Below are 23,079 nucleotides of genomic sequence, written 5' to 3'. Positions count from 1 at the left end.
ATGTTAATTACCGTATTTTGAAAATGAGGATTCTTTTGATAGAAGCTGAAAGAAAAAGCATGGGCAACGGAACCTATGGAAAACTATTAGTGGCACATCATGTGTAACATCACTCGGAAATCTCTATATGAGATGACACAGAATATGCAAACAGCTAAAAGGAATGGCACTAGAATTTCTGTGCATGTCTATCAACTGCTGTCCTAAACAGAGTAATTTCTCTCTACCTTTCCTTCTTTCCTGTTTCTCCTTTAGCAACTTGCAGCAGAACATCAGTAATTGACACTGTTTTGTATGTGCACACTGTGACTGCAACTTTTAGGTTAGTGTCTTTGATAACAGATCAAGCACTGTATGTTTATTTGCTTAGTGTTTTCATCTTCATGCTGCATTATGCCACTGAATATCTGTCATCTGTTTCAGGCAAAAAAAGATTCAGATTTGTACAGACACTTCACACACTTGGACATTCTCTTCCCACAATATGTGGGAAGGTAGCCAGGGGAAAGAGGACTTATGGAACAATACACATAATGTTACCAAACATTGTGGAACACAACTGTTCATGAAGGCAAAACTAAAGATGGATTAATAATGAAGGGAAGAGAGTAAAATGGTGCAGTGAGCCATTCTTCACCTATTTTCTAAATACATATAAGATCTATTTTGGGGACATAGCACTGAAAGCTAATTTACCAAATCGTATGACTCTTACTAGCAAATACTGAATGTCGTTCTGGGACTTAAGTGTCACATTTGAATCACATTCTGTTCATCCTATTGCTACTCTCCAAAGAAAAACAGTGCACAAGGTTTATGTTGGTATTTGACGACACACATGGTGTTCTCAACTAGCACGTAACCTTCATACACTTCACTGGCTCTATTCCTTTTTGCAGGAAACTCTGTTTGGCACGACAAACATGCAGATGAACTCAAACACTACTGCTGGCCCATCCGATCACCAACTTGTATCATCATCAAAAAATCTTTCTTAGGGTAGAGAATACCCACTATATGCCTTTCTTCATCATTACTGACAGAAGAGAGACTTGCTCTGCGCAGTAAATAGCACAAAATACCTCTGAAAACACATTAAAAGTTGTATTATCCATCTATGAAGTACTGCAGCTATAAGACAGGCTAAACATCTTTGAGTTCTGAATTAATCAAGTTTAGGCATTCTTTTATTTTAATAACCAGCAGAAGGCTCTAACGGTGAAGTTATTGTCCAAATATTAAGACTTAAGATACACACTACTTTTAATAAAAATAGGCCTCACTTTGCCATACGTTTATGATGGTTCCTGTCGACAGACTATATTAGGATGAACAGCTTTGTAAACTTCAGTCTCAGTGGAAAGGTAGAACAGCCACAGGCTTAGACTTATTTATTTTTCTTCAAAGTCTAGAAGTAAATAATAAATATTAATGCTATGTGCAACAGAAGAGGAGAAACTTTTTATCAACTTTCAAGTAGTATTTACAGGGTGATTCAAAACTCATATCCCACAGGACAAAGAGGGTGAACCAGAACACCATCAACAAACGCTCAAAGGTTGTAGTGTGAACCAAAACGAGGAAAAACTCTCTAGTAAACATGGTTTCTAAAATGAATACCTTAAGTGCTACTAGCACTCCATTTTCGATTCTGTGAAACAAATGTCTTCTACTGCAAGTTTTTTGCTTTCCATATTTTGAGAGATGATAATATGGACAAAAACAAGAAAAAATGTCCATTAAACAATGGAGCTAAAGTGCATATGTTACGAGCTGTGAGCACTTGTTTAGTTGATGAGATGTGTTTCACAGTAGCAAAGATGAATAAGTAGTGCTCATAGCTTGTAGGGTATGCATTTTAGAGATCATTTCTGCTGAAAATTTTTTCTTGTTTTGGTCCCTACTACCACCTCTTAAAATATGGAAAGCAAAGAACTCAGATTAGGGCCACACACAAAAAATAACACATTGAACTTTGGTATGCATTGCTGAAGTATTTCAATAATCAGTGATGAAACATAGAATTTAAGAACTCTCATGATTGTTATAAAGATTTGAAGTTCGAAACTAAAAGTAAATATGTAACCGTAATGCTTAGAAAGAACTCAAGGAATACTAGCATAGCAGTTTGGAAAGTTATACACAGTTTTCGAGATTGCAAGGACAAATCACTTTAGTAACCTTACCATCAACCATAAAGGGATTATAATAAAATCTCTATATCTGACTGCAAATGTTTTTAACGAGTATTTTTCTTCTGTTGGAAAATCCATCAGTGACCAATTTAACAATCTTCATAATAGGTATGAGGATATTCCAGTTAAATGCAGCAAAGAGAAAAAGCGCATAGCACAGTCACAAAAAAGCTCAAAATCAAGAGGCTATGATGGTCTGCCTATAATTACATTAGAAATGTGCCTAGACAATATGCCTGATGCCATGACTAAAACAGTACATAATGTAACTTTGTAAGGTATCCATTCTTCCATGAACCCAAGTTCTGCAAGGTTTGCAGGAGAACTTCTGTGAAGTGTGAAAAGTAGAAGAAAGGTGGCAGTTTTTCTGACTTAAATTTGCCTGGGTAATTCAACTTGTAGAGCACCTGCCAGTGAAAAGCAAAGGTTCTGGGTTAGAGTTCCAGCTTAGCAAACAGTTTTAATCTGCAGAGAAGTTTCAAATCAGTGTCATGTGACAGTTTACAGCAGCAGTGACTGCTCAAGGGCAGCTGGGCACCTTCAGACAGATGTGAGCAAATGCCTTGAACAAAAGCAGTCAATGGTTTGAAAACAATAATACTGGCTAGTGACTTGCTCAAGATAGTAAACATAATTGTAAACACAATGTTGGAATTATGCCAATTATTGTAAAGAATGTGTCTAACAGAAAAAGTCAACCAATTCAACATAAATAAAAAGTACTAATGTTTTATTGGATTTGTGGAACATGAAATTTGTTTTTACTCTCATTTGTAGAAATATTTTGTTTCAAGATTCAATGCTGCTGCAAGTCTCAGAACACTCATCAGTGTTGGTTAGTGATGCTGGGACCATTCTGCTTAAATCTGTCACATCCATTAATAAACTAGTCAACAAATTTAAGCCTTTTTCTGCATCTGGTTTGTAAATGGGTGGATTTACCTAATTTTGAAGTGCTGAACTGACTCGTAAAATCAGTTTTTCTTCAACGCATCACATTTCCAAGCTATACAGCTGAATCAAAAACAGTACTGGTACATATTCAGGTCTTCAGTAAATACTATTTAATTTCTACCACATGGATGTGACAACAATGTTCTTCTTTTGTTTGTCATTTCATCACTCTCCCTAACAAGACCCCAGCAGTACACATCTATCACCGAAGTGTTTCAGTGACCTTGATAAGTGTTCCATCACATCAATAACTTGGTGAAGCATTCACACTGCTCATCGCTTATGGCTCCCAAATTATACGGAAATGACGTTCTACACCCCATGATTTTTTGGCTGTGTAATAAGACCTTTCACAATGGAAACATAGCTATCATTTCTTCTTCTTTTTCTTCTGCCACTCCAGGGTTAGGTCTATGGCCCATTCTGGTCCCACCATCCCATCCTTTGTCTTTCCATGGTTATATAAACCATTGCTAGTTCAGGATGACTTTGTGATGAACAAAGTACAGCAGAGCCCCGGTATTTCGAGGTTCCATGTAATTCAAGCTGGTCTCAGGAAACTTGAAATTTTACTTAAAACTAGAGTAAAAACACATTTTCATACTTTTCTGCATGTACATTTTAGGCTCTTTCAAATGACTTTCATTTTGAACTTTCTCTCAGTTTTCTAAGTACAGTAAAAGCAACTGGAATCACTCAATAGAGGAAAGTCCACTGGACCTGACGGGATACCAATTCGATTCTACACAGAGTACGCGAAAGAACTTGCCCCCCTTCTAACAGCCGTGTACCGCAAGTCTCTAGAGGAACGGAGGGTTCCAAATGATTGGAAAAGAGCACAGATAGTCCCAGTCTTCAAGAAGGGTCGTCGAGCAGATGCGCAAAACTATAGACCTATATCTCTTACGTCGATCTCTTGTAGAATTTTAGAACATGTTTTTTGCTCGCGTATCATGTCATTTCTGGAAACCCAGAATCTACTATGTAGGAATCAACATGGATTCCGGAAACAGCGATCGTGTGAGACCCAACTCGCCTTATTTGTTCATGAGACCCAGAAAATATTAGATACAGGCTCCCAGGTAGATGCTATTTTTCTTGACTTCCGGAAGGCGTTCGATACAGTTCCGCACTGTCGCCTGATAAACAAAGTAAGAGCCTACGGAATATCAGACCAGCTGTGTGGCTGGATTGAAGAGTTTTTAGCAAACAGAACACAGCATGTTGTTATCAATGGAGAGACGTCTACAGACGTTAAAGTAACCTCTGGCGTGCCACAGGGGAGTGTTATGGGACCATTGCTTTTCACAATATATATAAATGACTTAGTAGATAGTGTCGGAAGTTCCATGCGGCTTTTCGCGGATGATGCTGTAGTATACAGAGAAGTTGCTGCATTAGAAAATTGTAGCGAAATACAGGAAGATCTGCAGCGGATAGGCACTTGGTGCAGGGAGTGGCAACTGACCCTTAACATAGACAAATGTAATGTATTGCGAATACATAGAAAGAAGGATCCTTTATTGTATGATTATATGATAGCGGAACAAACACTGGTAGCAGTTACTTCTGTAAAATATCTGGGAGTATGCGTACGGAACGATTTGAAGTGGAATGATCATATAAAACTAATTGTTGGTAAGGCGGGTACCAGATTGAGATTCATTGGGAGAGTGCTTAGAAAATGTAGTCCATCAACAAAGGAGGTGGCTTACAAAACACTCGTTCGACCTATACTTGAGTATTGCTCATCAGTGTGGGATCCGTACCAGGTCGGGTTGACGGAGGAGATAGAGAAGATCCAAAGAAGAGCGGCGCGTTTCGTCACTGGGTTATTTGGTAACCGTGATAGCGTTACGGAGATGTTTAATAAACTCAAGTGGCAGACTCTGCAAGAGAGGCGCTCTGCATCGCGGTGTAGCTTGCTCGCCAGGTTTCGAGAGGGTGCGTTTCTGGATGAGGTATCGAATATATTGCTTCCCCCTACTTATACTTCCTGAGGAGATCACGAATGTAAAATTAGAGAGATTAGAGCGCGCACGGAGGCTTTCAGACAGTCGTTCTTCCCGCGAACCATACGCGACTGGAACAGGAAAGGGAGGTAATGACAGTGGCACGTAAAGTGCCCTCCGCCACACACCGTTGGGTGGCTTGCGGAGTATCAATGTAGATGTAGATGTAGATGTACACATGAAACTGTCTCACTTAAGGCTTTTGTTCATAATACACACAAATAATTTTGGCCTCAGACTGCTAATGCATTTAAATTACATGTGGACAGGTATCATTAGGTTTTGAGGAGTGCACTTGCTCTTTGTCTGGCAAATCTTCACTAACTGGGACCACCTGACAATCAGTTGTACAGTGCATACCGTGCTTGTTGTTACCCCTACTATTGTGCATACTCAGCAATACAGTACACCTAAGTACTAATACAGTAAACATTTTACAACATTGGCTGACCATTTTTGGGTGTACTGTAGTTGGTTGCATTGTAACATCTGTAATGCAGTTGGATATGGGCATAGAAGCAGAGACAAAATTGAGAAGTTTGCATGAAACATGAGTTCTATTTTATCATTTGAACAGAAATCTACGAAAAAATCTGAGGATGAAAAAATGAGTGAAGCTTTGTTCGTTTCGTTTGCTCAACAAAGACAGAAAGGAAATCCAATTTTAGGGCCTATTCCACAAGAAAGACTCATATTTTTTAGAAATGAGTAAAAGGAATGAGACGACAATTTTACTGCAATTTCAGCATGATTAGATTAATGGAAGAAGCAATACAGTCTGTGGATTTCAAACTGTTAATCAATTTTTTGAAAAATTTAGAAAAACTACACAGGAAGATTTTGATCAACTGTATAACTGAGCTGAAACAGGGCTAAATTATAAAATGCTTCCACCTAAAACTGCAGCCTCAAAAGAGGAAAAGGCTCCCCTGGGTTACAAAAAAATGTAAAAAGGGGTTAACAGTTCTTGCTGCCTTGCATGCAAGTGGAGATCATAAACTGAAGCTGCTGATAATAGGGAAGTCTGCTAAGCCCAGAGCTTTAAAAAATATCACTGCTTCTGCACTGTCCATCAAAAATCTGCTTGGATGGTCAAAATATATTTTTAAAAAAGGGTTTTTTGAAGACTTTGTTCCAGAGACCAAAGATATCTAAAGAAAAAGTGCTTGCCTTTCAAAGCAATCTTAATGCTTGATGATGCTGGTTCACACCTGATGAGGAAGAATTATAATGTGACAGTATTCGTGCTTTGTTCTTACCCCCTAATGTGACGAGTTTAATACAGTCTATGGACCAAAACATTTTACAATGCTTGAAAAAAAGTAATTTCGCCATTTGCTTCAGATTTTTCTACAAAGAACAGAAGTTGAAAGAACCATCAAAAAATTTCTAAAAAGACTATGATAAAAGATGTAGTTTACTGGACAGCCGATTCATGGTCTGAAATAAAGGCAAAGACACTAAAAAAGTCTTGGAACCAAATTGTACAAAATGAAACGAATATATACAGTACAGACGAAGGTGACCTAATGTTGGCAGAACTGATGAAAAAGAATGACGGATGTGGAAATGTGAATGAGAGTGATGTTTCAGGATGGATGATCAGTTTGAAGTGTCCTATCTTGCAATTGTTTAAAGTGTTAGTGACTGAAGGCAAGGAAATGTCTGAAGAAACTGTACCAGTGGTCACTCACACCAAAGGTTTGGCACAGCTAAATGTGGCACTGCATTACCTCAAGCTGCATGCAGAAGTTACTCCAATTGAGACCATGCTTCTTGAAGATGGCATGACATTCTTGCTAAAAAAAAAAAAAAACACCATGTTCTAATGTAAAACAAAGGACTATGGACAGTTTCTTTAAAATGTAACTTATACTTTTGCAAGTTGGAAATGTGTGCCCATATATGTACATATAATGCAGGTATGTTTATATTGTTTTTTATTTATTGTTTTAATCATAATTGTGTTAATTAAACATTTATTCATGATTTACCCATTGATTTAGGGATATTTCCACATTATCCACATTTTTTGTAATTAAAGGTAGCTCAGCCCCAATTAGCTCAAATTACTGGGGGGTCTACTGCACATGTTCTCTCCATTTTTCTTTGTATTGTGTTGCATTTTGAGTTACTGGTTGCATCCCTGATTCCTCCTTACTACTTAGTTTCTAATTTTGTCTTTTCCTTGTCCAGCCTTTCACAGATCTTAGAAATTTCATTTATGATGTTTCAGTTGCCATAAATCTTTATTTTTCAGCATTCAATTTACTGCCGCATACAATAAAGTGAGAACTGCCAGGACTATACAAAATTTCAGTTCTCTCTCTTTCCTCGTTTTACCCTTAAGTGTTCTCTTTATTGTGCAACATCTACACTGGTAAGTATTTGTTTTTTCTGTATATTCATATCTTGGTCGTGCAATATGTCACATACTAAATACTTGAAATAGGCTACCTGTTCCATCAGTTTATTATTCAGGACTATTTTTGTTCATATTGGGTGAATACCTAGAAATGCCATGATTTTAGTTTTATTTATGCCATTAGTAATTTATCTTCACTGTCTTGTATGATAATTTGATCAACCACGGATAACATCATGTTAATATGTTTATTCCTCCCAATATTTATGCCTGATGGTGTTCTATCTCTTTTCCAATCTTTGATCGTGTCAACTGTGTAGAGAATACAAAGAAATTCTGGTCATCTGTAAAGGCAGTTAGTGGCAATAAAGTTAGTGCCCAGCCATTTACGAATGAGAGAGGAACTGAAACTGAGAGTAACAAAGCAAAAGCTGAAATTCTTAACTCTGTTTTCAAGTGTTTCTTTACAAAGGAAAACCCAGGAGAATACTCATATTACTGAAAAGATGAGCAAAATGATAATTAGTATCAGTGGTGTCAAGAAACACCTGAATAAAACTGAACAAAGCTCCAGGTCCTGATGGAATCTCTATCAGATTCTATTCTGAATGTTCTACATCCTGGAAGACCTCCTCACTACGGATCAATTGGAATGAAAGTAAATCTAATCTAATCTAATCTAATCTGCAGCAGAGTTGAGTCCTCTTGTAACTACACTCTATTAGGGTAGTCGAAGAGAACAACAAAACTACCATCCAATATCACCGACACAGATTTATTGCAAAATATTAGAACATATTCTGAGCTCCAACATAATGAGGTACCTCAGACAGAATGGCTTTCTCCATGGCACCCAGCTCCGAAAATATCGATCTTCTGAATCTGAATTTACATTTTTCTCACATGACATATTGAAAGCTTTGGAGCAAGGCAGTCAGGTAGATGCAGCATTTCTTGATTTCCTTGTCAAAACTACACTCATACGGATAACAAGAGAAATTTGTGACTGGATTGAGGACTTTTTGCTAGGGAGGACACAGTATATTATCTTGGATGGAGAGTCCTTGTCAGATGTAGCAGCAACTTCGGCTGTGTCCCAGGGAAGTATGTTGGGAGCCTTGCTGTTCATGTTGTACATTAATGATCTTGAGAAAATATTAATAGTAATCTCAGACATTTTGCAGATGGTGCCACGATCTACAATGAAGCACTGTCTGAAAGAGTATTCCATCAGATCTTAATAAAATTGCAAAGTGATGTATAAACTGACAACTTGCTTTAAAAGTTCAACATTGTAAGACTGTGCGCTTCACAAAATGAACATAGTATACTGTCAATGAGTCACTGTTGGGATTACACAAATTCATGCAAATACCTGGATGTAACATTTTGTAGGGATATGAAATGGAATTATCAAATGGACTCAGTCGTAGGTAAAGCAGGTGATAGTTTCAGTGTAATGGTAGAATACTGGGGAAATGTGATCAGTCTACATACAAGATTGCTTACAAATCACTTGTGTAACCCATTCTAGAATATTGCACCAGTGTGTGAGCCCTGAACCAAATAGGACTAACAGGTGCTGTTGAATGTACACAGACAACGACAGCACAAATGGCTGCTGGTTTGTTTGACTGATGGGAGAGCATCACAGAGATACAGGAGAAAGTGAACTGATGGGCTCTTGAAGATAGATGAAAACTATTCCAAAAAAGGCTACTTACAAAGTTTCAGGAACTGGCTGTAAATGATGATTCTAGGGAAATACCACAATCCCTAGTTATGGTTCAAACAGTGATTGTGAGGACAAGAGTAGGTTAATTACATAACACAAAGAGGCATTTGAACCATTATTCTTCCAATGCTCGATATGTGATGGAACGAGGAGAAACACTAATAATTGGTACAATGAGATGTACACTCTGCTACGCACTACACAGTGGTTTGCAGAGTGTGGATGCAGATTAACGTTGCTGAAAAGCTACATGTTAGCCACCACATAGAAACTGGTTTCAAAGTTGCCACTGTGTGGATTTCAACCTTGGCTGACCAGAACCCCCCAATCATCACAAAGAGCCTTCCATCCTACACCTAATATACCAACCACTTCCAGTAACATCTCAGATCCATTCCCATCCTCTCCCATCCGAACCCCCATGACTGTTGTTGTTGTGGTCTTCAGTCCTGAGACTGGTTTGATGCAGCTCTCCATGCTACTCTATCCTGTGCAAGCTTTTTCATCTCCCAGTACCTACTGCAACCTACATCCTTCTGAATCTGCTTAGTGTATTCATCTCTTGGTCTCCCTCTACGATTTTTACCCTCCACGCTGCCCTCCAATACTAAATTGGTGATCCCTTGATGCCTCAGAACATGTCCTACCAACCGATCCCTTCTTCTGGTCAAGTTGTGCCACAAACTTCTCTTCTCCCCAATCCTATTCAATACTTCCTCATTAGTTATGTGATCCACCCATCTAATCTTCAGCATTCTTCTGTAGCACCACATTTCAAAAGCTTCTATTCTCTTCTTGTCCAAACTATTTATCGTCCATGTTTCACTTCCATACATGGCTACACTCCATACGAATACTTTCAGAAATGACTTCCTGACACTTAAATCAATACTGGATGTTAACAAATTCCTCTTCTTCAGAAATGCTTTCCTTGCCATTGCCAGCCTACATTTTATATCCTCTCTACTTCGACCATCATCAGTTATTTTGCTCCCCAAATAGCAAAACTCCTTTACTACTTCAAGTGCCTCATTTCCTAATCTAATTCCCTCAGCATCACCCGACTTAATTAGACTACATTCCATTATCCTTGTTTTGCTTTTGTTGATGTTCATCTTATATCCTCCTTTCAAGACACTGTCCATACCATTCAACTGCTCTTCCAAGTCCTTTGCTGTCTCTGACAGAATTACAATGTCATCGGCGAACCTCAAAGTTTTTATTTCTTCTCCATGAATTTTAATACCTACTCCGAATTTTTCTTTTGTTTCCTTTACTGCTTGCTCAATATACAGATTGAACAACATCGGGGAGAGGCTACAACCCTGTCTTACTCCCTTCCCAACCACTGCTTCCCTTTCATGTCCCTCGACTCTTATAACTGCCATCTGGTTTCTGTACAAATTGTAAATAGCCTTTCGCTCCCTGTATTTTACCCCTGCCACCTTTAGAATTTGAAAGAGAGTATTCCAGTCAACATTGTCAAAAGCTTTCTCTAAGTCTACAAATGCTAGAAACGTAGGTTTGCCTTTCCTTAATCTTTCTTCTAAGATAAGTCATAAGGTCAGTATTGCCTCACGTGTTCCAGTGTTTCTACGGAATCCAAACTGATCTTCCCCGAGGTTGGCTTCTACTAGTTTTTCCATTCGTCTGTAAAGAATTCGTGTTAGTATTTTGCAGCTGTGACTTATTAGGCTGATAGTTCGGTAATTTTCACATCTGTCAACACCTGCTTTCTTTGGGATTGGAATTATTATATTCTTCTTGAAGTCTGAGGGTACTTCGCCTGTTTCATACATCTTGCTCACCAGATGGTAGAGTTTTGTCACGACTGGCTCTCCCACTGCCGTCAGTAGTTCCGATGGAATATTGTCTACTCCGGGGGCCTTGTTTCGACTCAGGTCTTTCAGTGCTCTGTCAAACTCTTCACGCAGTATCATATCTCCCATTTCATCTTCATCTACATCCTCTTCCATTTCCATAATATTGTCCTCAAGTACATCGCCCTTGTATAGACCCTCTATATACTCCTTCCACCTTTCTGCTTTCCCTTCTTTGCTTACAACTGGGTTTCCATCTGAGCTCTTGATATTCATACAAGTCGTTCTCTTATCTCCAAAGGTCTCTTTAATTTTCCTGTAGGCGGTATCTATCTTACCCCTAGTGAGATGGGCCTCTACATCCTTACATTTGTCCTCTAGCCATCCCTGCTTAGCCATTTTGCACTTCCTGTCGATCTCATTTTTGAGACGTTTGTATTCCTTTTTGCCTGTTTCACTTACTGCATTTTTATATTTTCTCCTTTCATCAATTAAATTCAATATTTCTTCTGTTACCCAAGGATGTCTACTAGCCCTCGTCTTTTTACCTACTTGATCCTCTGCTGCCTTCACTACTTCATCCCTCAAAGCTACCCATTCTTCTTCTACTGTATTTGTTTCCCCCATTCCTGTCAATTGCTCCCTTATGCTCTCCCTGAATCTCTGTACAACCTCTGGTTCTTTTAGTTTATCCAGGTCCCATCTTCTTAAATTCCCACCTTTTTGCAGTTTCTTCAGTTTTAATCTACAGGTCATAACCAATAGATTGTGGTCAGAGTCCACATCTGCCCCTGGAAATGTCTTACAATTTAAAACCTGGTTCCTAAATCTCTGTCTTACCATTATATAATCTATCTGATACCTTTTAGTATCTCCAGGGTTCTTCCATGTATACAACCTTCTTTCATGATTCTTAAACCAAGTGTTAGTTATGATTATGTTGTGCTCTGTGCAAAATTCTACCAGGCGGCTTCCTCTTTCATTTCTGTCCCCCAATCCATATTCACCTACTATGTTTCCTTCTCTCCCTTTTCCTACACTCGAATTCCAGTCACCAATGACTATTAAATTTTCGTCTCCCTTCACAATCTGAATAATTTCTTTTATTTCATCATACATTTCTTCAATTTCTTCGTCATCTGCAGAGCTAGTTGGCATATAAACTCGTACTACTGTAGTAGGTGTGGGCTTCGTATCTATCTTGGCCACAATAATGCGTTCACTATGCTGTTTGTAGTGGCTTACCCGCATTCCTATTTTCCTATTCATTATTAAACCAACTCCTGCATTACCCCTATGGTTCATGGGGGGGGGGGGGGGGGGGGGGGGGGACCCCATGACTATCAATGCAATATTTCTCAACACAAAATCCACATGTAATTAAATGGTCCTTTGCCCAACAACACAACTCCTCCCAATACCCATCAGCATGTATTCCTAAAATGTCATTTATTATTGTCCTAGCCAATTTCATTCTTACCCATAAACATTTTACCTTTGAAGGTCAGACCTACAAACAAATCAAGGGGATTACATTGGGAAACAAATTGCTCCATCCTATGCAAGCACTTCCATGGGCTGCAAGGAAGAAAGCATCTTAAAAACCTAAATATTTAATAACATCTTTGTAGTCTGCACTAATAACCACAAGAGTTCCTCCACTTTGTGCAACAGCTTAACTCATTTTCCTCAACTCAAATTCACCTGGTTCTACTAACCCACCTTTCTTGCCATTGACCTCCAGCTCACAGAAGCAGACATCCAAAGTGCAGTATATACAAAACAATATCTACACACTGACAGCTACCTTTCCTTCCACATCAAATACTCCTTTCTTACAGCTTATAAATCAGAGACAAACATATCTGCTTCACTACTGAAACCCTCAACACCAACAAAAATCTCAGGCTTGTCTCACCCAAAACCACACTATATCTTATTCACAAACAAATCTCCCAGGCAGTTCCCTTCTCCTATCCTGTCAATGAAAACCTCTCACTTCCAAAAAGCTCAGAAATGCCCCCCACCCCTCCTGAGATCTTGACTGGCTCAATACAACACTCTGTCAAGGATTCGAGTTTCCCAAATCAAGCCCTGATATGAGATTTCTCCCTGATATACTACCCACACCATTCATGGTCATCTTCTGCCATCCTCCTAACCCCTGTAACATCTTTGTCAAACCACATGGCATTACCAGACCATGGTTGTATGTATATACCAGACAAACTTTGGAAAGTCTGGAGAAATTACAGCCAAACACAAATGACTTACTATGTGAAAAAAGTGCAGGGTCATGTGGCTACAGGTTGCTACTTAAACATAATGAAAAATGACTGAAATTCGAGTTTAATCCACTGCTTTCAGGTTTACTGGCAATAGTCTGGATGACTGGATATCTGGGAGTATGCTATGGCAGCAAGAGAGGGGAAGAAAACCAATGTGCACTCCGTGTGCATACCGGGGGGAGTCATTCCAGATGTGGAAAGGGTCCTTCTGGATGCCATGAAGGGTACAGGGTGCACCCATCTGCAGGTGGTCGCTCATGTCGGCACCAATGATGTGTGTCGCTATGGATCGGAGGAAATCCTCTCTGGCTTCCGGTGGCTATCTGATCTGGTGAAGCCTGCCAGTCTCGCTGGCGGGATGAAAGCAGAGCTCAACATCTGCAGCATCGTCGACAGGACTGACTGCGGACCTTTGGTACAGAGCCGAGTGGAGGTTCTGCGACCGTATGGGCTGCAGATTCCTCGACTTGCACCATAGTGTGGTGGGGTTTCGGGTTCCGCTGGATAGGTCAGGAGTCCACTACACGCAGGAAGCGGCTACACGTGTAGCAGGGGTTGTGTGGCGTGGACTGGGCAGTTTTTTAGGTTAGATGGCCTCGGGCAAGTACAGAAAGGGCAACAGCCTCAAACGGCGCGGGGCAAGGTCAGGACATGCGGGGACCAAGCAGCAATCGGTATTGTAATTGTAAACTGTCGAAGCTGCATTGGTAAAGTACCGGAACTTCAAGCGCTGATAGAAAGCACCGAAGCTGAAATCGCTATAGGTACAGAAAGCTGGCTGAAGCCAGAGATAAATTCTGCCGAAATTTTTACAAAGGCACAGACAGTGTTTAGAAAGAATAGATTGCATGCAACCGGTGGTGGCGTGTTTGTCGCTGTTAGTAGTAGTTTATCCTGTAGTGAAGTAGAAGTGGATAGTTCCTGTGAATTATTATGGGTGGAGGTTACACTCAACAACCGAGCTAGGTTAATAATTGGCTCATTTTACTGACCTCCCGACTCAGCAGCATTAGTGGCAGAACAACTGAGAGGAAATTTGGAATACATTTCACATAAATTTTCTCAGCATGTTATAGTCTTAGGTGGAGATTTCAATTTACCAGATATAGACTGGGACACTCAGATGTTTAGGATGGGTGGTAGAGAAAGAGCATCGAGTGACATTATACTGAATGCACTATCCGAAAACTACCTCGAGCAATTAAACAGAGAACCGACTCGTGGAGATAATATCTTGGACCTACTGATAACAAACAGACCCGAACTTTTCAACTCTGTATGTACAGAACAGGGAATCAGTGATCATAAGGCCGTTGCAGCATCCCTGAATATTGAAGTTAATAGGAATATAAAAAAAGGGAGGAAGGTTTATCTGTTTACCAAGAGTAATAGGAGGCAGATTTCAGACTACCTAACAGATCAAAACGAAAATTTCTGTTCCGACACTGACAATGTTGAGTGTTCATGGAAAAAGTTCAAGGCAATCGTAAAATGCGTTTTAGACAGGTATGTGCCGAGTAAAACTGTGAGGGACGGGAAAAACCCACCGTGGTTCAACAACAAAGTTAGGAAACTACTGCGAAAGCAAAGAGAGCTTCACTCCAAGTTTAAACACAGCCAAAACCTCTCAGACAAACAGAAGCTAAATGATGTCAAAGTTAGCGTAAGGAGGGCTATGCGTGAAGCGTTCCATGAATTCGAAAGTAAAATTCTATGTACCGACTTGACAGAAAATCCTAGGAAGTTCTGGTCTTACGTTAAATCAGTAAGTGACTCGAAACAGCATATCCAGACACTCCGGGATGATGATGATGGCACTGAAACAGAGGATGACATGCGTAAAGCTGAAATACTAAACACCTTTTTTCAAAGCTGTTTCACAGAGGAAGACCGCACTGCAGTTCCTTCTCTAAATCCTCACACAAACGAAAAAATGGCCGACATCGAAATAAGTGTCCAAGGAATAGAAAAGCAACTGGAATCACTCAACAGAGGAAAGTCCACTGGACCCGACGAGATACCAATTCGATTCTACACAGAGTACGCGAAAGAACTTGCCCCCCTTCTAACAGCCGTGTACCGCAAGTCTCTAGAGGAACGGAAGGTTCCAAATGATTGGAAAAGAGCACAGGTAGCCCCAGTCTTCAAGAAGGGTCGTCGAGCAGATGCGCAAAACTATAGACCTATATCTCTGACGTCGATCTGTTGTAGAATTTTAGAACATGTTTTTTGCTCGGGTATGTCGTCGTTTTTGGAAACCCAGAATCTGCTCTGTAGGAATCAACATGGATTCCGGAAACAGCAATCGTGTGAGACCCAACTCGCCTTATTTGTTCACGAGACCCAGAAAATATTAGATACAGGCTCCCAGGTAGATGCTCTTTTCCTTGACTTCCGGAAGGCGTTCGATACAGTTCTGCACTGTCGCCTGATAAACAAAGTAAGAGCCTACGGAATATCAGACCAGCTGTGTGGCTGGATTGAAGAGTTTTTAACAAACAGAATACAGCATATTGTTATCAATGGAGAGACGTCTACAGACGTTAAAGTAACCTCTGGCGTGCCACAGGGGAGTGTTATGGGACCATTGCTTTTCACAATATATATAAATGAGCTAGTAGATAGTATCGGAAGTTCCATGCGGCTTTTCGCGGATGATGCTGTAGTATACAGAGAAGTTGCAGCATTAGAAAATTGTAGCGAAATGCAGGAAGATCTGCGGCGGATAGGCACTTGGTGCAGGGAGTGGCAACTGACCATTAACATAGACAAATGTAATGTATTGCGAATACATAGAAAGAAGGATCCTTTATTGTATGATTATATGATAGCGGAACAAACACTGGTAGCAGTTACTGCTGTAAAATATCTGGGAGTATGCGTGCAGAACGATTTGAAGTGGAATTATCATATAAAATTAATTTTTGGTAAGGCGAGTACCAGATTGAGATTCATTGTGAGAGTCCTTAGAAAATGTAGTCCATGAACAAAGGAGGTGGCTTACAAAACACTCGTTCGACCTATACTTGAGTATTGCTCATCAGTATGGGATCCGTACCAGATCAGGTTGACGGAGGAGATAGAGAAGATCTAAAGAAGAGCGGCGCGTTTTGTCACAGGGTTATTTGGTAACCGTGATAGCGTTACGGAGATGTTTAGCAAACTCAAGTGGCAGACTCTGCAAGAGAGGCGCTCTGCATCGCGGTGTAGCTTGCTTGCCAAGTTTCGAGAGGGTGCGTTTCTGGATGAGGTATCGAATATATTGCTTGCCCCTACTTATACCTCCCGAGGAGATCACGAATGTAAAATTAGAGAGATTCGAGCGCGCACGGAAGCTTTCAGACAGTCATTCTTCCCGCGAACCATATGCGACTGGAACAGAAAAGGGAGGTAATGACAGTGGCACCTAAAGTGCGCTCCGCCACACACCGTTGGGTGGCTTGCGGAGTATAAATGTAGATGTAGATGTGCAAGTCCAAATTTAGTATATCATATTCTGCAGAATGTTTTGGAAACTGGAGTCCTCTATTAGATACTGTGAAGTGGATTTAAGATGATCATTTTCTCTCACAGACAGCTCTACATCACTCACTTAAGGTGGATTCAATGAAGAATTTATTTATTTTTCCTTCTTGAGGGAAAATTAACCAAAATTTTAGTTATAAAGCTTAATATCATAACGGATACAGAAGATTTTACTTTGTAATTTGTATACTGTGCTTTTATGTTTAAACGTCAAATTATTTTGATTTCATACTATAGTAAAATAAGTTACAATGTTGAGCATTCAGCAACTTATTATTATTTACAGATATTACGTATGTTGCATAAATGCTAAGCCACAGCAAGTGACATAATTTTTTCTACATCTTGTAAACAGAAGATGAGGTACTAAAAGCTAATTACTGTCAGTAAAAATATCTCTGCAGACTTACCTTGTCTGTGGAGCCTCAGATCCTTCAAAGTCCAAAGTAAGAGCAATGGAAATTCGGCGACGTCCACTTGCCTCTGCTGAACTTACATCCACATGCCCTTGCAAACTGACGGGTTTAGACCAACATGAGTTACTTTCCGTGTCTAGGGTGAATGTGACACATGGTTTTTTTGGTGGCATAGTTCCATTGTTATTTAAACCAATCCATACATCCATTGCAAGAGAAACTGGTGCTACTTTGCCTGTGTTTCCTAGTTGCAAACTAGAGGGAACAGCTGCAGCAGGAGACAATTTACTGGATACAGCTTCATCACACCCTATTCTTGAATCTACATTTTCCAAATCACAGTCAATTTTTCCAAATTTACCCTTATTTTCTTTAGCTGTAACAGAACTGATTGCAGAGACTTGTTTTCCTATGGCTGATGTTGGAGATACAATGGAGGTTGGCTGTGGAGCAGGGTCTGAAACTGCGGTGGGAGCCACTGGAGCTGCAAGCACTGGAGCCAAAGATTGCATCGACGTCAAACACTGGGTTGAACGATGAAGTTCTGAAGCTTTAGAAGGCTCTTCTGGTGTTAACTGAAGTGGAGAACGTGCAGCCTCCACTGGTTCCATTCTCGTGTTGGACTGATTCAGTCCATAAAAATTTCCTAAATTTCTCTGTGAATCAAGTACTATAGTTCCATCAGGAATGGATTCTAAATCACTACCCTGAATCAGTCTCTCAAGAGCTGAGGTATCCTGAACTGGACTTTCAAAATGTGTGAATGGCTCTGCAGATGATGGCGTGTCGGGTGCTTGAGCTGCTAGGCGTGAACTTCGACTATCTGGCGTGCGCAGCACAGGCGGAATTCGTGGAAACAGCACCGTCTTTCGATCATAAGGATCATTTTCTGATGATGGTGAGGTGATCTGTCAAAAAAGAAATGTAAGTGAGATGTCTATAATAAGCATAGAAGACATAGCGGCAATTAGGAAGAATCGATATTGGCATATTACACAGAGAATATAAAAATACCATTCATAATGCCCTTATTGTGGAGACTGTCTCAGATTTTATAAGGGTTACGAAAACAAGAGCTCACATACTTCTGAAAAATTTAAAGTCATATGTCTAGACTACTTTGTATGCTTTACAGGAAAACCAAAATGTTATATTTATTTTATGGATGATTCAGAAATGGTCTTTTCTTATGATGTCGAAATGGTCATCTCTTACATAGACTCCAAAGCATGTTACTTAAGTACAAATACATTATACTTCAACACCATTACTCTCACATAATACATTCTAAAAATTTAAACAATATCACACATTCGTGAGAATTTCAGAGCAGATGCTAAAAAAGTTGTCTCTGGATTTAACAGCAGACCCTGTGAACAGCTGTTCATTTCGCATTTCCAGGCAATTTCTTTCACCTGACACAGCACGCTTTTCTTGGAGTGTACCACAATTCTGTTTCATGTCTGTTTTAATCTCATATTAAACTACGAACAAAATGTATGAATAATGAATCAACCTGCAACAGGATACTACATCTGGAACATAAACTACAAATAGTGCACATATACTTTTCAATGAGCAATGAGCCGGAGTCCTTAGTAACTACATCATCTGAATTAGGGAGCACAAGTTGCTAAAAAAGTTGGCTGGCAGTAATGTCACTGTAAAAATTGTGAAGTTAATGACTGATGACAGGGTTAGGGAGCACATGCTAAACTAAATGTATGTGTGTGTGATTTCAAATTTCACTTCAGTTTTGTGTGATCTTACTTTATCAGCTACTACGCAGCTACCCCCCCCCCCCCCCCCCCCCCCCATATAGACCCACGAGGCACGGGCCTCAGGGCGGCACATTAAGCGGGGTGGCATTTTTTGCTCTGTACTCACTTTAATCTTTTACGTTTTAAAATAACTGCACTTACAAACGACAAAAATTTTTAATATGGTCAAACAACTTGCTAGTTTAAATATGCCTCAAGAACGAAATTTGACAATAAAAGCTTGGAAATATACAGTTTACTTGGTGGCTGAATGGAAATTTAACAATGGGTTTCTGGCTGGCATCATCTTCATGATTGTTAAAAATATTTTGAAGTAAGCTGTCAGGATCGCAATCTACAATGTAATGTTTGAAACATTATAATTCCGAGAATGTTTTCGGCTTCTACCTAACTCTACCATATTTTCCCCATGAAAATACTGGGACCTCTGAAAAGCTGTGATTGATAAACTAATCAGCAGTTTCTTAAATACTGTAACATGTGAGGGCCTTAGTATGTAAAACCCGACTCTACTTAAATTTCTTGTAGAAATTATTGGGAAGTATGAAGTCAACCCTTCATCACTGTAATTAATGTGAAAGCTCTGTGGTCTTTAATATCTGAGCTTGATTTAATGACACCTGTTTAACAAAACATGTCGATACAAGGAATGTTTTAGATTTTGAAACACATGTTTATCCGAAAAGAACATAAGCAGAATATCTAATAATGTGTGAAATACACTTCACAACAGTTTAAAAATTTTATTTATTTACTTAGTTACTTTTTTTGGCAAAAAAGAAAAAGAAACCAACTTTTGTTTGTCTCATTTATTGTGCTGGAGCCTGCATGATATCAAAGTTCCCACTATGTGCAATCAAATAGCACATGGTATAGCAAATTTAATATTAAACTTCTTAACTAAGCTTTATTTCTTCGAGGAAAGGTTATTTTTATTTTATGTTGAAACAAAGGGTGCATTTGCGTGTAGACATAACAGCATTGTTCACACAATCGACAACACACCACATCAACTGCCAACAAGACTACTTAAAGTTTGTAGTCTGTCTTCTCTGCCCACAGAAACTGCTAAAATGTTATAAGGGATAAGATTCGATCCAGCACACGTCACTGCAGGAAACTGCAAAAATTATTTGCTTTTTAAATTAGAAAGACGGGGTCAGGAACATTCAGAAAGTAGGAAACAGAAGCCAAAAAAGAGACTGTCTCGTTTTCTTTACGAGACAAATTCCAGCTGGCAGGTGTGCTGGCAACAGAGAAACAGGCAACAATGGAATTAAATTATTCTGCATTGTCATTCTTTCATAGCACAGTTACATCAAGTAATCAGAGTTGGTCAGTTCATTGCTCCATGTTCAAAGGAAAAATCTTTGTGCTCGTGTGGCATGTTTAAAGTAAAAAGCTTAACGCTCATGTGCGGTGTAGTACGATCGAAACTGGATACAGTCTTTCTTTCTTTCTTTCCTTTTACAAATTTTTTTCTCTTGTTTTGAGTATTGGTTGACAATTTTGTAAGTGCCTTAACATGAATAACAGTGACAAAAGCAATCGTGCAAAATTAAGTGGGGCGGCATTTCAGAAATAATTGAAGGAAAGGTCAGAACGAGAAACTAATGTTCTAAAAATGCTTGGCAGAGTAGATGAATCTTTCGCATAAAATGTTGCTGGTTTGACTTAAAGAGTTCAAGTAGTACGTATGATACTTCTAGCACTGCAGCTGTTGTAAAAGAAGTGAAGAAAAGCAAATTGTTCCCAATTCAAGTTTCACGAAAAACTAAGTGTCGAGTCAGACACTGCACAAAGAAATAACCTCGTTAGTGATGATCCTGCATAATGGTGTGTCAATGAATCAACAATCGACATTCTCTTATAATGTGGCATTAATCAAAACAGTAATGGTGATGTTTCTAATACAAGAAGATTAATAGGCGATAAAACCAGATATTTGAACAAAAATGTATTTTACTGTAAACTTTTAAATGGTGAATCACCTTTGCATGATTTTCTAGTATACTCCTGTAGTACCGGTGCTGTTTTTTGTGCACCATGTAAGTTGTTCGTAAGTAAGGCTGTGATTCATACTAATGGTATTGCAGATTGGGAAAATATTTCTAATATTTTATCTCATCATGAGAATTCACTTAAACACAAAAATTCTGAGTTATGACACGTAACAAGATAAAAGTCACTTAGAACAATAGATAACAATTTCGAGTCATATGTTGAGACAGAAAAAATGTACTGGCACAGTGTGTTGAAAAGGGTGTTTGCCTTAGTGAAGAAGCTGATAAGTCATGGACTTCCACTACATGGACACGTTGAAAGATGCCATTCATTACCTAATAGTCAATTTATGATGTCTCTTGAACTTGTAGCCGAGTTTGATCCTTTTCTCGCAGAGCACATTGAACGATATGGAAATCCAGGGCAGTGACATACAAGTTATCTTTCTTCAACAATCTGTGTTGAAATAATAGAGCTTCTTTCTGAATGAATCAAAAGAATTATCATAAGTGAAATAAAACAGGTCGAATATTTCTCTATAATAGTCGACTCTACTGCAGACATTTCACATGTTCATCAATTATCTTTCATATTAAGATATGTGAACAAGAAAGATGAACCTGTTGAACGTTCCCCTCTATTTTTACCAAACCGGGGACACAAGCCCGAAAACTTGGCTAGGGCGTACTAAAGGTCCTGTCCACAAATTCCGTTGATATTATTGACTGTAGAGGCCAGTCATATGACAATGCAAGCAATAGGTCAGGAACCTACACTGGTTTGCAGGCACGCATTAAAGAACAAAATCCAAAAGCGTATTATGTGGCTTGTCCAGCACATTCTTTGAATTTAGTAGGCACTAGTGCTGCAAGCTGTTGTCGGTAAGCATGTTCATTTCTCAATGTAGTGCAAAACCTTTATAATTTTTTCTCTGTTTCTACACAGCGCTGGAATAAACTTCTTTCTTTCATCAAACCAGGAAGCAAACCGGTAAAAAGTTTATCAAAAACGCATTGGTCAGCAAGAGAAGAAGCGTGTGTACGTTTATATGAAAACTCGGAGGGTATTATCAACGCCCTCACACATGTTGCCAATAATACGTTTGAAAAACCACTTGTGTGAAACGAGGCTTCAGCTTTATTGAATCAACTCAGCAGACTACAAACAGTATTCATGAAATTTTTAAATCTGCCACTGTTTGCACAAATCTACAAAATAGGCAACACAGCAACTGTGTGTGCCTTGACAAAGAGCTACCATTGGCTGATGCCTGGATCTTAAGCACCAGTCACTGAAATATAAATCACAATGTTGTTTTAAATGAAGTACAACATTTCTGAAAGCTACAAACGATTTTCTTTAATTTTAAATACCTATTGGAAATGCTGGAATTTCACTTCCTGAAGAGAATTGCTGGGCAGCCATACTGTCTCCCCATAATTTTAAAAATTCAAAAACTTTACATTAATGGAATCACAGTCATGAACAACATATGGGGCAAGAGTATTAAATTTTGACAGTGGGAACAGGAAAATCGACATCTAAAAAGAACACCACAAGAAATTCAAGAAAAGTTGTACTGCCTGTCAGCCTAAAAGTAGAAAGAGCAACTGGAAGGTTTAAGAGATTATGTAGAAGAGTGCAGCAAAGAGAATGAAGCTACAGGCATTCCAATTTTGTATGGACTCTGAATCGTGTTTTAGCTTGGCATTTTTCACATCAACAAACACTGCCTGAGGTGAAAGATGATGATAAAAGAAAGATAAAAATCCTAGGACTGACTTAGGATCAAACTCAAGACCTTTGGATCCATAGACTGGCACTTTACCATTACACCTATAACTCGGTAGGTAAGCCAGTTTGAAGGTCAGAGAAAGTCAACAGCATACTGTCTCCAACAGTTTGAAGGTCAGAGAAAGTCAACAGCATACTGTCTCCAACAGTACTATGTCTAGTAAAGCACTCCGATGTTCAAACCTATCTT

The 23,079-nt window shown here is 39.2% G+C and overlaps 1 protein-coding gene across 3 annotated transcripts in view; it reads right to left on the bottom strand.

Annotated features, from left to right (window-relative positions):
* The window catches only part of LOC124605601 (breast cancer type 1 susceptibility protein homolog), a 267,314-nt gene that overhangs the window by 109,827 nt on the left and 134,408 nt on the right, over window positions 1–23,079 (bottom strand). For all 3 annotated transcript variants that reach the window (XR_006978661.1, XM_047137393.1, XM_047137394.1), the window contains exon 6: window positions 17,305–18,218. Coding sequence is in view for 2 of the 3 variants with exons in the window: in XM_047137393.1 (XP_046993349.1) it covers window positions 17,305–18,218 (914 nt within the window). In the remaining variant the exon portion in view is untranslated. The remainder of the gene's footprint in view (window positions 1–17,304; window positions 18,219–23,079) is intronic.

Source organism: Schistocerca americana, chromosome 3, assembly GCF_021461395.2.
Source record: "Schistocerca americana isolate TAMUIC-IGC-003095 chromosome 3, iqSchAmer2.1, whole genome shotgun sequence".
Lineage (NCBI taxonomy): Eukaryota > Metazoa > Arthropoda > Insecta > Orthoptera > Acrididae > Schistocerca > Schistocerca americana.
Note: the sequence above shows the minus strand (reverse complement) of the source record. Positions and strands in the feature narration are given on the sequence as shown.